At 54.0% G+C, this 11,935-nt stretch overlaps 1 protein-coding gene across 17 annotated transcripts in view; it reads left to right on the forward strand.

Annotated features, from left to right (window-relative positions):
* The window catches only part of PPFIBP2 (PPFIB scaffold protein 2), a 239,716-nt gene that overhangs the window by 200,887 nt on the left and 26,894 nt on the right, over window positions 1–11,935 (forward strand). For 11 of the 17 annotated variants that reach the window (XM_075326341.1, XM_075326343.1, XM_075326344.1 and 8 more), the window contains 5 exons: window positions 620–658; window positions 2,992–3,133; window positions 4,062–4,094; window positions 10,010–10,136; window positions 11,221–11,349. In XM_075326341.1, coding sequence (XP_075182456.1) covers window positions 620–658; window positions 2,992–3,133; window positions 4,062–4,094; window positions 10,010–10,136; window positions 11,221–11,349 — 470 coding nt within the window. The remainder of the gene's footprint in view (window positions 1–619; window positions 659–2,991; window positions 3,134–4,061; window positions 4,095–10,009; window positions 10,137–11,220; window positions 11,350–11,935) is intronic. The other 6 variants (XM_075326347.1, XM_075326349.1, XM_075326354.1 and 3 more) reach the window with 2 other exon arrangements.

The raw sequence follows: 11,935 nt of genomic DNA on the forward strand, positions 1-11,935 counted from the left end.
GTGATATGTTAAGTAATCTGTGTGCATGGCATCTAATATAAATGTCCTAATTTCTGTTGGGTATATAGATTTTCCGCCATAATCACTGTTAATAATATGCCTACATTATTCATCTTAGTATAATTTAAAAAAAAAAAATCATCACTCCACTCCGTGAAGACAGTGACATGAACCAAGAGAAGAAGGGCAGGAAGAACGTCCTTCCTCAGGAGCCTCGGGGATTTTTTATGCCTTTTTCTCCTTGAGTTATTTTGTTAATCCCTTCATGTCAACCCAATCCAAGCAATGGAGACTCCAATGGAGTCAAAGGGATCTATACAGGGCTCGTCCATCAACCATGGGCTACTGACGTGGCCTCTGGACCAGGGTCCTTCACATTCATTGCCCACCTCCAGCCCAGGCACAGCCCCGGGAATCGGCCATGTTTTGGATGAACACAATAGAGGATGTGATTGTATCACAGAACGTAAATGTAGAAGTGCCCTACAAAGGTTCAGGGAGTAAAAGGGTTAAATGCCATCACTGTCCGTCCTTCTAACGTGCACCGCCTGTGTCCGCACGCTGTGTCTGCACTTACTAACCGTGTGGTCTCCTTTCTCCTTACGTCTTGACCCTGTAGCATGCGGATGGGGAAATCTCGGAGCCTGTAACACCCGAGGTAGATTATTATTATTAACTTTATTAAAACTTCTCGTCTCATTAATGAAACTTTACTGTGATGTTTTGTAGTTTGCAAATAACGATTTACACTCACGTCCGTCTGTGCAGTCGGTCACCTCAGTTTTACTAATCAACCGCCCAAATATTAGGTGTCCTGTGTAATACTCTAGACTCTTCCATTGGTGTAAATAGAGGGCGAGGGCCCTTTAAAAAATGATGACTCCCCCACCCCTGCTGCTGCATTCATTTGGGCTTTCCCTGCTGAAGGGGGGCTAGTGGGGGTGCTGGTGGTAGTGAGGGTAGTAGTGGTAGTGTGGGTACTGGTTCTAGTGAGGGTAGTGGAGGTACTGGTGCTAGTGAGGGGACTGGTGGTAGTGGGGGTACTAGTGGTAGTGGGGGGATACTGGCGGTAGTGAGGGTACTGGCGGTAGTGAGGGTACTGGCGGTAGTGAGGGTACTGGCGGTAGTGGGGGTACTGGTTCTAGTGAGGGTACTGGTAGTAGTGAGGATACTAGTGGTAGTGAGGGTAGTGAGGTTACTGGTGGTAGTGGGGGTACTAGTGGTAGTGGGGGGATACTGGCGGTAGTGAGGGTACTGGTGGTAGTGGGGGTACTGGTGGTAGAGAGGGTCATGGTGGTAGTGGGGGTACTGGTGGTAGTGAGGGTAGTAATGGTAGTGAGGGTAGTGGGGGTACTGGTGGTAGTGAGGGTAGTGGTTGTAGTGGGGATGCTGGTGGTAGTGGGGGAACTGGTGATAGTGGTGGTACACTGGTGGTGCTGGTGGTAGTGGGGGTTCTGGTGGTAGTGAGGGTAGTGGGGGTACTGGTGGTAGTGAGGGTAGTGGGGGTAATGGTGGTAGTGGGGGTACTGGTGGTAGTGGGGGTACTGGTGGTAGTGAGGGTAGTGGGGGTACTGGTGGTAGTGAAGGTAGTGGGGGTACTGGTGGTAGTGAGGGTAGTAATGGTAGTAGTGGGGGTACTGGTGGTAGTAATGGTAGTGAGGGTAGTGGGGGTACTGGTGGTAGTGAGGGTAGTGGTTGTAGTGGGGATGCTGGTGGTAGTGGTGGTAGTGGGGGAACTGGTGATAGTGGTGGTACACTGATGGTGCTGGTGGTAGTGGGGGTACTGGTGGTAGTGAGGGTAGTGGGGGTACTGGTGGTAGTGAGGGTAGTGGGGGTACTGGTGGTAGTGAGGGTAATGGTGGTAGTGGGGGTACTGGTGGTAGTGAGGGTAGTGAGGGTAGTGGGGGTACTGGTGGTAGTGAGGGTAGTGGGGGTACTGGTGGTAGTGAGGGTAGTGGGGGTACTGGTGGTAGTGAGGGTAGTGGGAGTACTGGTGGTAGTGAGGGTAGTGGGGGTACTGGTGGTAGTGAGGGTAGTGGGGGTACTGGTGGTAGTGAGGGTAGTGGGGGTACTGGTGGTAGTGAGGGTAGTGGGGGTACTGGTGGTAGTGAGGGTAATGGTGGTAGTGGGGGTACTGGTGGTAGTGGGGGTACTGGTGGTAGTGAGGGTAGTGGGGGTACTGGTGGTAGTGAGGGTAGTGGGGGTACTGGTGGTAGTGAGGGTAGTGGGGGTACTGGTGGTAGTGAGGGTACTGGTGGTAGTGAGGGTAGTGGGGGTAATGGTGGTAGTGGGGGTACTGGTGGTAGTGGGGGTACTGGTGGTAGTGAGGGTAGTAATGGTAGTAGTGGGGGTACTGGTGGTAGTGGTGGTAGTGAGGGTAGTGGTTGTATTGGGGATAGTGGTGGTACTCTGGTGGGTACTGGTGGTAGTCGGGATAGTGGTGGTGGTAGTGGGAGTTGTGGTGGTAGTGGTATGCCATTTCACGATTTCTAAAGCCAGGAATCAGCACTTGGTGGGTCACTGCTGCCCCTCATGGGTCTCCAGACCAGGCTAAACCCTAATTGGTGCAATAAAAGCAAAATTTTGCTTTTTTTTTATTTTTTCTGATGACAAAAGCATCTTTTAAGGGTCACTCCAGGCAAAACTGATATTGTGTTGTGTCCAAGGTGTGTGTGGGCGGAGCATAACTAAAGGGGGAGGATCCTTGTCATGTTCCACCCACTCAGACCCTGCACGAGTTGGATCATGAAGCAGGAGATCAGCGTTGCCTGTAGTCTCCCCCTTGCAGCCCCCACCTCGTCCTTAGCTGGAGTCACCACCTTCCAGTATTGGCCCAAGTGGTCTTGTGTTGGGGGACAAGGCTGCCAAATCGAGGTGCCGTTACTGCTCAGACTCTCCTCCCACTTGACCGGTGAACCCTTCTGTTATTCCTGCATTGTTTTCTCTGTGTATATTCTGTTTGGGGTTTAACCAGTCCTTTGTCCACGGCAGAGTAAAGCCGATCCCAGGTACCAGACCTTACCGGGAAAACTGTCCCGCTCCACCCCAAACGGGTCCCATGATGGCTACAGGAAACCTGCTTCCCAGAATGCACTGCATATAAACAGCGAGACCAACGGAATGCAGAGCTTGTGTAAGTCCCGACGTCCTTGTGTAACCTTTCCATGTTCAGGGTGTGGCAGAGACGGTAATATGGAGGAACCTGAACTCTGCCGACCGCGTACTGGGCACCGCTTTTACACTCCATAACACCCCGGGTATAATATGGCTGCAGCCTTCCATAGAGATTTACATAACAAGATCTGCACTCTAAAGTGTTATGTGAGCTGGATCTGGCCCCGCCTCCGCCTGTAGTGACCCGCCCCTGAGGAGCTGCACATTCTATAATAGAGGTCTAAAGGGGATTTTCTCTAATATCATTGCATGGTTGCTAAACAAATATAGGTTATTTTCTTAATTTTTATATAGAACACTAAATGGGAAATAAAATTGTAAATTTAACAAGAAATCTAGTCGCCCGCACTGATTATCTGCCACTTTGTGAGTCTGAAACACCAAGTCTTGTGGATACTCTGCAGAGAACACAGGGTTAATCTCTTGGTGATTGATTCAGTTTTTTATGTTGAGTGAACACAACCCGTGTTAGTAGGGGGCGGGGCTTAGTCATCTGTTCTACCGCTGATAGGGCAGAGGGGGGAGGCTCCTGCTGCAGTTGTCTCACTCGTAGTGAGAAGGAGGATGAGGACGAGGCCAATCTCAGAGGACACAGAGAAGATAGAAGCAAAATAGGATAAAGGTGGGGGTTAATAGAGGGGGCGCTGAGATTTTTACATTTTTGTGCATTTTCTGTGCTTACTGATCCTTTAAGGAAGGTGACCTCACAGTGTTTACCTCCCCCTTGTTTACGTCCCCTCACATATCGGCACAGCATCTTCAGACTTCTCTCTGCTCCTCGCCGTCCTCAGGCGGCTGCCATCTCGTCTTTCCACCATCTTTATTTTCTGTATTGTCACATTTTGCTTCTTTTTTCTTTTTTTCTTTCTTGTGGGATTGATGTGAAGATTTCAGCAGAAGCGCCAGTGCCCCAGTAATAGGTACCGTACCTGTCATGGTTGACACCGCATGCGTGTGACGTTTTTTCCCAGCTCGCGGGGCCTCTGTTCTTCTCTGGCTCAGCTACAGAGTTTGGTTGAGTTTTGTCGGAGTTTAGACCTTGTGTGATGGCGGCCGGCTGCTTCTATCATGAGCAGCTGCACATTTGGGGTGAACCCCGTCATACAGGACATTGCGGCTTCTAAATGTGAGATAAACTCCAAAGTGTTCTCCAGATGGGACCCGGTAGTGAACCAGATTAGCTGGTGATGGAGTACCCCGACCAGAGCTGGTGGTGGACCTAATAGTCCCGTCCACCTTGTCCAGCCGTGTCACTAGAGGGGGACTCCCATCAGATAGTCCCGTCCGCCTTGTCCAGCCCTGTGACTAGAGGTGGACCCTCATCTGATAGCCCCGTCCACCTAGTCCAGCCGTGTCACTAGAGGTGGACCCTCATCAGATAGCCCCATCCACCTTGTCCAGCCGTGTCACTAGAGGTGGACCCTCATCTGATAGCCCCGTCCACCTAGTCCAGCCGTGTCACTAGAGGTGGACCCTCATCTGATAGCCCCGTCCACCTAGTCCAGCCATGTCACTAGAGGTGGACCCTCATGTGATAGTCCCGTCCACCTTGTCCAGCCGTGTCACTAGAGGTGGACCCTCATCTCATAGCCTTGTCCAGCCGTGTCACTAGAGGTGGACGCTCATCTCATAGCCTTGTCCAGCCGTGTCACTAGAGGTGGACGCTCATCAGATAGCCCCATCCACCTTGTCCAGCCATGTCACTAGAGGTGGTCGCTCATCAGATAGTCCCGTCCGCCTTGTCCAGCCATGTCCCTAGAGGGGGACTCTCATCAGATAGTCCCGTCCGCCTTGTCCAGCCCTGTGACTAGAGGTGGACGCTCATCAGATAGTCCCGTCCGCCTTGTCCAGCCCTGTGACTAGAGGTGGACCCTCATCTGATAGCCTTGTCCAGCCGTGTCACTAGAGGTGGACGCTCATCTGATAGCCCTGTCCACCTAGTCCAGCCGTGTCACTAGAGGTGGACCCTCATCTGATAGCCTTGTCCACTCACTAAAGGTAGATTGTGCTTTTCTAGACCTAACTTTTAGTTGAGAGGAAGAGTTGACATTTGTCCATTGTGATCACTCTTGAATTTAATTGACTTTCGGCTGATTTCTGGATTTTCATGGTAAATGCATGGATATTTGATTGAACACTATTTCTGGCCATGTCAAACTGTAGAGATCCAGCAGGACCATACACCTCACTGGTGCGGCGTTGTCTGGAGATCCAGCAGGACCGTACACCTCACTGGTGCAGCGTTGTCTGGAGATCCAGCAGGACCGTACACCTCACTGGTGCAGCGTTGTGTGGAGATCCAGCAGGACCGTACACCTCACTGGTGCAGCATTGTGTGGAGATCCAGCAGGACCGTACACCTCACTGGTGCAGCATTGTGTGGAGATCCAGCAGGGCCGTACACCTCACTGGTGCAGCGTTGTGTGGAGATCCAGCAGGACCATACACCTCACTGGTGCGGCGTTGTCTGGAGATCCAGCAGGACCGTACACCTCACTGGTGCAGCGTTGTCTGGAGATCCAGCAGGACCGTACACCTCACTGGTGCAGCATTGTGTGGAGATCCAGCAGGACCATACACCTCACTGGTGCAACATTGTGTGGAGATCCAGCAGGGCCGTACACCTCACTGGTGCAGCGTTGTGTGGAGATCCAGCAGGACCGTACACCTCACTGGTGCAGCGTTGTCTGGAGATCCAGCAGGACCGTACACCTCACTGGTGCAGCATTGTGTGGAGATCCAGCAGGCCCGTACACCTCACTGGTGCAGCGTTGTCTGGAGATCCAGCAGGACCGTACACCTCACTGGTGCAGCATTGTGTGGAGATCCAGCAGGCCCGTACACCTCAGTGGTGCAGCATTGTCTGGAGATCCAGCAGGACCGTACACCGCACTGGTGCAGCGTTGTCTGGAGATCCAGCAGGGCCGTACACCTCACTGGTGCAGCATTGTGTGGAGATCCAGCAGGACCATACACCTCACTGGTGCGGCGTTGTCTGGAGATCCAGCAGGACCGTACACCTCACTGGTGCAGCGTTGTGTGGAGATCCAGCAGGGCCGTACACCTCACTGGTGCGGCGTTGTCTGGAGATCCAGCAGGACCATACACCTCACTGGTGCAGCATTGTGTGGAGATCCAGCAGGGCCGTACACCTCACTGGTGCAGCGGTATGTGGAGATCCAGCAGGACCATATACCTCACTGGTGCAGCATTGTGTGGAGATCCAGCAGGGCCGTACACCTCACTGGTGCAGCGTTGTGTGGAGATCCAGCAGGGCCGTACACCTCACTGGTGCAGCGTTGTCTGGAGATCCAGCAGGACCGTACACCTCACTGGTGCAGCATTGTGTGGAGATCCAGCAGGCCCGTACACCTCAGTGGTGCAGCATTGTCTGGAGATCCAGCAGGACCGTACACCGCACTGGTGCAGCGTTGTCTGGAGATCCAGCAGGGCCGTACACCTCACTGGTGCAGCATTGTGTGGAGATCCAGCAGGACCATACACCTCACTGGTGCGGCGTTGTCTGGAGATCCAGCAGGACCGTACACCTCACTGGTGCAGCGTTGTGTGGAGATCCAGCAGGGCCGTACACCTCACTGGTGCGGCGTTGTCTGGAGATCCAGCAGGACCATACACCTCACTGGTGCAGCATTGTGTGGAGATCCAGCAGGGCCGTACACCTCACTGGTGCAGCGGTATGTGGAGATCCAGCAGGACCATATACCTCACTGGTGCAGCATTGTGTGGAGATCCAGCAGGGCCGTACACCTCACTGGTGCAGCGTTGTGTGGAGATCCAGCAGGGCCGTACACCTCACTGGTGCAGCGTTGTGTGGAGATCCAGCAGGGCCGTACACCTCACTGGTGCAGCGTTGTGTGGAGATCCAGCAGGGCCGTACACCTCACTGGTGCAGCGTTGTCTGGAGATCCAGCAGGGCCGTACACCTCACTGGTGCAGCGTTGTGTGGAGATCCAGCAGGGCCGTACACCTCACTGGTGCAGCGTTGTGTGGAGATCCAGCAGGGCCGTACACCTCACTGGTGCAGCGTTGTGTGGAGATCCAGCAGGGCCGTACACCTCACTGGTGCAGTGTTGTCTGGAGATCCAGCAGGACCGTACACCTCACTGGTGCAGCATTGTGTGGAGATCCAGCAGGCCCGTACACCTCACTGGTGCGGCGTTGTCTGGAGATCCAGCAGGGCCGTACACCTCACTGGTGCAGCGTTGTCTGGAGATCCAGCAGGGCCGTACACCTCACTGGTGCAGCGTTGTGTGGAGATCCAGCAGGGCCGTACACCTCACTGGTGCAGCGTTGTCTGGAGATCCAGCAGGGCCGTACACCTCACTGGTGCAGCGTTGTGTAGAGATCCAGCAGGGCCGTACACCTCACTGGTGCAGCGTTGTGTGGAGATCCAGCAGAGCCGTACACCTCACTGGTGCAGCGTTGTGTGGAGATCCAGCAGGGCCGTACACCTCACTGGTGCAGCGTTGTGTGGAGATCCAGCAGAGCCGTACACCTCACTGGTGCAGCGTTGTGTGGAGATCCAGCAGGGCCGTACACCTCACTGGTGCAGCGTTGTGTGGAGATCCAGCAGGGCCGTACACCTCACTGGTGCAGCGTTGTCTGGATATCCAGCAGGGCCGTACACCTCACTGGTGCAGCGTTGTCTGGAGATCCAGCAGGGCCGTACACCTCACTGGTGCAGCGTTGTGTGGAGATCCAGCAGGGCCGTACACCTCACTGGTGCAGCGTTGTGTGGAGATCCAGCAGGACCGTACACCTCACTGGTGCAGCGTTGTGTGGAGATCCAGCAGGGCCGTACACCTCACTGGTGCAGCGTTGTCTGGATATCCAGCAGGGCCGTACACCTCACTGGTGCAGCGTTGTGTGGAGATCCAGCAGGGCCGTACACCTCACTGGTGCAGCGTTGTGTAGAGATCCAGCAGGCCGTACACCTCACTGGTGCAGCGTTGTGTGGAGATCCAGCAGAGCCGTACACCTCACTGGTGCAGAGTTGTCTGGAGATCCAGCAGAGCCGTACACCTCACTGGTGCAGCGTTGTGTAGAGATCCAGCAGAGCCGTACACCGCACTGGTGCAGCGTTGTCTGGATATCCAGCAGGGCCGTACACCTCACTGGTGCAGCGTTGTGTGGAGATCCAGCAGGACCATACACCTCACTGGTGCAGCGTTGTGTAGAGATCCAGCAGAGCCGTACACCTCACTGGTGCAGCGTTGTCTGGAGATCCAGCAGAGCCGTACACCTCACTGGTGCAGAGCCGTGGCCTCCATCCACTGCTGTACAGAATAATGGGGGTCTGCAGACGAGGGGGAATATTGCTGGAGGTCTGGGCTGGTTTTCGGCTTGCCCGCCGTGGCCCCCAGTGACCTCGGTGCTGCTCTTTGGTGCCAGTGACGCATCAGACCCGCTCCTTGTGCCAGGGGTCGGCGTTGGCCTTCACTTAACAAGGAGTCATTGGCCGTCTCCGAGTCACGTGCTCCTCCGCTCGGGGGAAATATTCCGTATTTATCAGGCAGGGCCCGGAACATCAGACGCTGCCGAATATCCACAGATATGGCGGAGGTTGCTGCAGGCTGAGCTACTGCAAAAGGGAAAATGCCGAGGCCATAATTATAGGGAAAGTTTCCAATGTATCACTTATGTCTATATAGTGGGGTTCACTCTGGGAAAACAACACTAGGAGATCCTCTCTGGGGATCAACTGATCACCTGGTGCCAAGTTCTCATCCTGATGATAATTGCTCTGGGATCTGATCTATTGGCCATAATGTCCTTGTGTGACCAGATCCGGCCCCAAGAGCAGACGCTCGTTTATGATTGTACCTGATGTAGCTATGAGACTGCCCTAATATCACCAGGTTTGGTATCTACAGGCCATGCTGGGAGTTGTAGTGTCACCGCTAGAGCGCCACAGGTTACTGTCCTATGATCTAATGTGTCTAGGGGTCCACGGGGTCCGCAATTCTCCATCTCCATCCATGGCAGGAAAAGCATAGAAAGAATTAGGCATGCCAATAATAAACCGCTGCAAGAGGAGTCTGGAGGAAGAAGGAGGACAGAGGATGGAGGCTGGAGATAGGAGGACAGAGGATGGAGGCTGGAAAGAGGGGGACAGAGGATGGAGGCTGGAAAGAGGGGGACAGAGGATGGAGGCTGGAAAGAGGGGGACAGAGGATGGAGGCTGGAAAGAGGAGGAGGGGAACCAGGGAGTATGGAGGGAGGAGGAGGACAGAGGAGGCTGGAGAGAGGGGGACAGAGGATGGAGACTGGAAAGAGGAGGAGGGGAACCAGGGAGTATGGAGAGAGGAGGAGGTTAGTGGAGTATGGAGGGAAGCAGAGGACAAATGATGGAGGCTGGAACGAGGAAGAGAACAGAGGATGGAGGCTGGAAAGAGGAGGATGGAGGGAGCAGTAGGGGGACTGATTGAGTATGGAGGGAGGCAGAGGACAAAGGACGGAGGCTGGAGAGAGGAGGACAGGAGGCTGGTAGCAGTTTTCTCCCCTCTTCCTATTGAAACAACATAAACATTCATCTGAGCCCGATGTTAATGTGTGTGGTGCAGTCAGGATCAGTCCCTGGTGCGGTCCGGATCAGTCCCTGGTGCGGTCCGGATCAGTCCCTGGTGCGGTCCGGATCAGTCCCTGGTGCAGTCCGGAGCCGTCCCCGGTGCATGCGCAGCGTTTTCGCCTCCGGGGCTCAGTTACTTCAGGTCCGGTTTGCCGTTGATGTGATGTGCATGAGCCGCCTGTGTCCTCCTCCTCTATAGACGCGGCCGCTCCTCTTCATAGTTTGACCGTATATTTCCCATCACAGGTGACACTGACAACGCCCTGGACATCACCTTCAATGACCTGTCGTCAGGGGGGGAGTCCGGGCCGCACTCTCCGCTCTCTCCGGAGGGCAAGAAGAGCCCGAAAGGCATCAAAAAGTTCTGGGGAAAGTAAGTGCCTATCGTTCTATGTATACGGCCGGACCTGTAATATGTATACGGCCGGCTATGCTGTATATACCCGGACCTGTAATATGTATACGGCCGGCTATGCTGTATATACCCGGACCTGTAATATGTATACGGCCGGCTATGCTGTATATACCCGGACCTGTAATATGTATATGGCCGGCTATGCTGTATATACCCGGACCTGTAATATGTATACGGCCGGCTATGCTGTATATACCCGGACCTGTAATATGTATACGGCCGGCTATGCTGTATATACCCGGACCTGTAATATGTATACGGCCGGATATGTAATATGTATATGGCCGGCTATGCTGTATATACCCGGACCTGTAATATGTATACGGCCGGATATGTAATATGTATACGGCCGGCTATGCTGTATATACCCGGACCTGTAATATGTATACGGCTGGCTATGCTGTATATACCCGGACCTGTAATATGTATACGGCTGGCTATGCTGTATATACCCGGACCTGTAATATGTATACGGCCGGCTATGCTGTATATACCCGGACCTGTAATATGTATACGGCCGGCTATGCTGTATATACCCGGACCTGTAATATGTATACGGCCGGCTATGCTGTATATACCCGGACCTGTAATATGTATATGGCCGGCTATGCTGTATATACCCGGACCTGTAATATGTATACGGCCGGCTATGCTGTATATACCCGGACCTGTAATATGTATACGGCCGGCTATGCTGTATATACCCGGACCTGTAATATGTATACGGCCGGCTATGCTGTATATACCCGGACCTGTAATATGTATACGGCCGGCTATGCTGTATATACCCGGACCTGTAATATGTATACGGCTGGCTATGCTGTATATACCCGGACCTGTAATATGTATACGGCCGGCTATGCTGTATATACCCGGACCTGTAATATGTATACGGCCGGCTATGCTGTATATACCCGGACCTGTAATATGTATACGGCCGGCTATGCTGTATATACCCGGACCTGTAATATGTATACGGCCGGCTATGCTGTATATACTCGGCTGTAGTAACCCCGCGCCTCCTGTGTATCCGTTATTGTAGAATCAGGAGAACGCCGTCCGGAAACTTCAATACGGAGGAACTAGGATTGTCTGAATTCAAAAGAGGAGGGATGAGGGCGACGGCCGGACCCCGACTTTCCAGAACGAAGGACCCTTGTAACAAGAATAGGTAATAGGGGCTTCCTACTATTATCACAGCCCTGTAAAACATGGTGGAGCTGGTATGTGGCCCCCGGGCACAACCCCTAGTGATGGGCACCAGTCCCTAGTGATGGCCACCGCCCCTAGTGATTGCCACCTACCCCTAGTGATGGCCACCTACCCCTAGTGATGGCCACCGCCCCTAGTGATGGCCACCTACCCCTAGTGATGGCCACCTACCCCTAGTGATGGCCACCTGCCCCTAGCGATGGCCACCTGCCCCTAGCGATGGCAACCTGCCTCTAGTGATGGCCACCTGCCCCTAGTGATGGCCACCTGCCCCTAGTGATGGCCACCTGCCCCTAACGATGGCCACCGCCCCTAGTGATGGGCACCTACCCCTAGTGATGGGCACCTACCCCTAGTGATGGCCACCTGCCCCTAGTGATGGCCACCTGCCCCTAGCGATGGGCACCTACCCCTAGTGATGGCCACCTGCCCCTAGTGATGGCCACCTGCCCCTAGTGATGGCCACCTGCCCCTAGTGATGGCCACCGCCCCTAGTGATGGGCACCTGCCCCTAGTGATGGCCACCTGCCCCTAGTGATGGCCAC

The sequence above is a fragment of the Anomaloglossus baeobatrachus genome, chromosome 10 (assembly GCF_048569485.1).
Source record: "Anomaloglossus baeobatrachus isolate aAnoBae1 chromosome 10, aAnoBae1.hap1, whole genome shotgun sequence".
Taxonomy (NCBI): Eukaryota; Metazoa; Chordata; class Amphibia; order Anura; family Aromobatidae; genus Anomaloglossus; species Anomaloglossus baeobatrachus.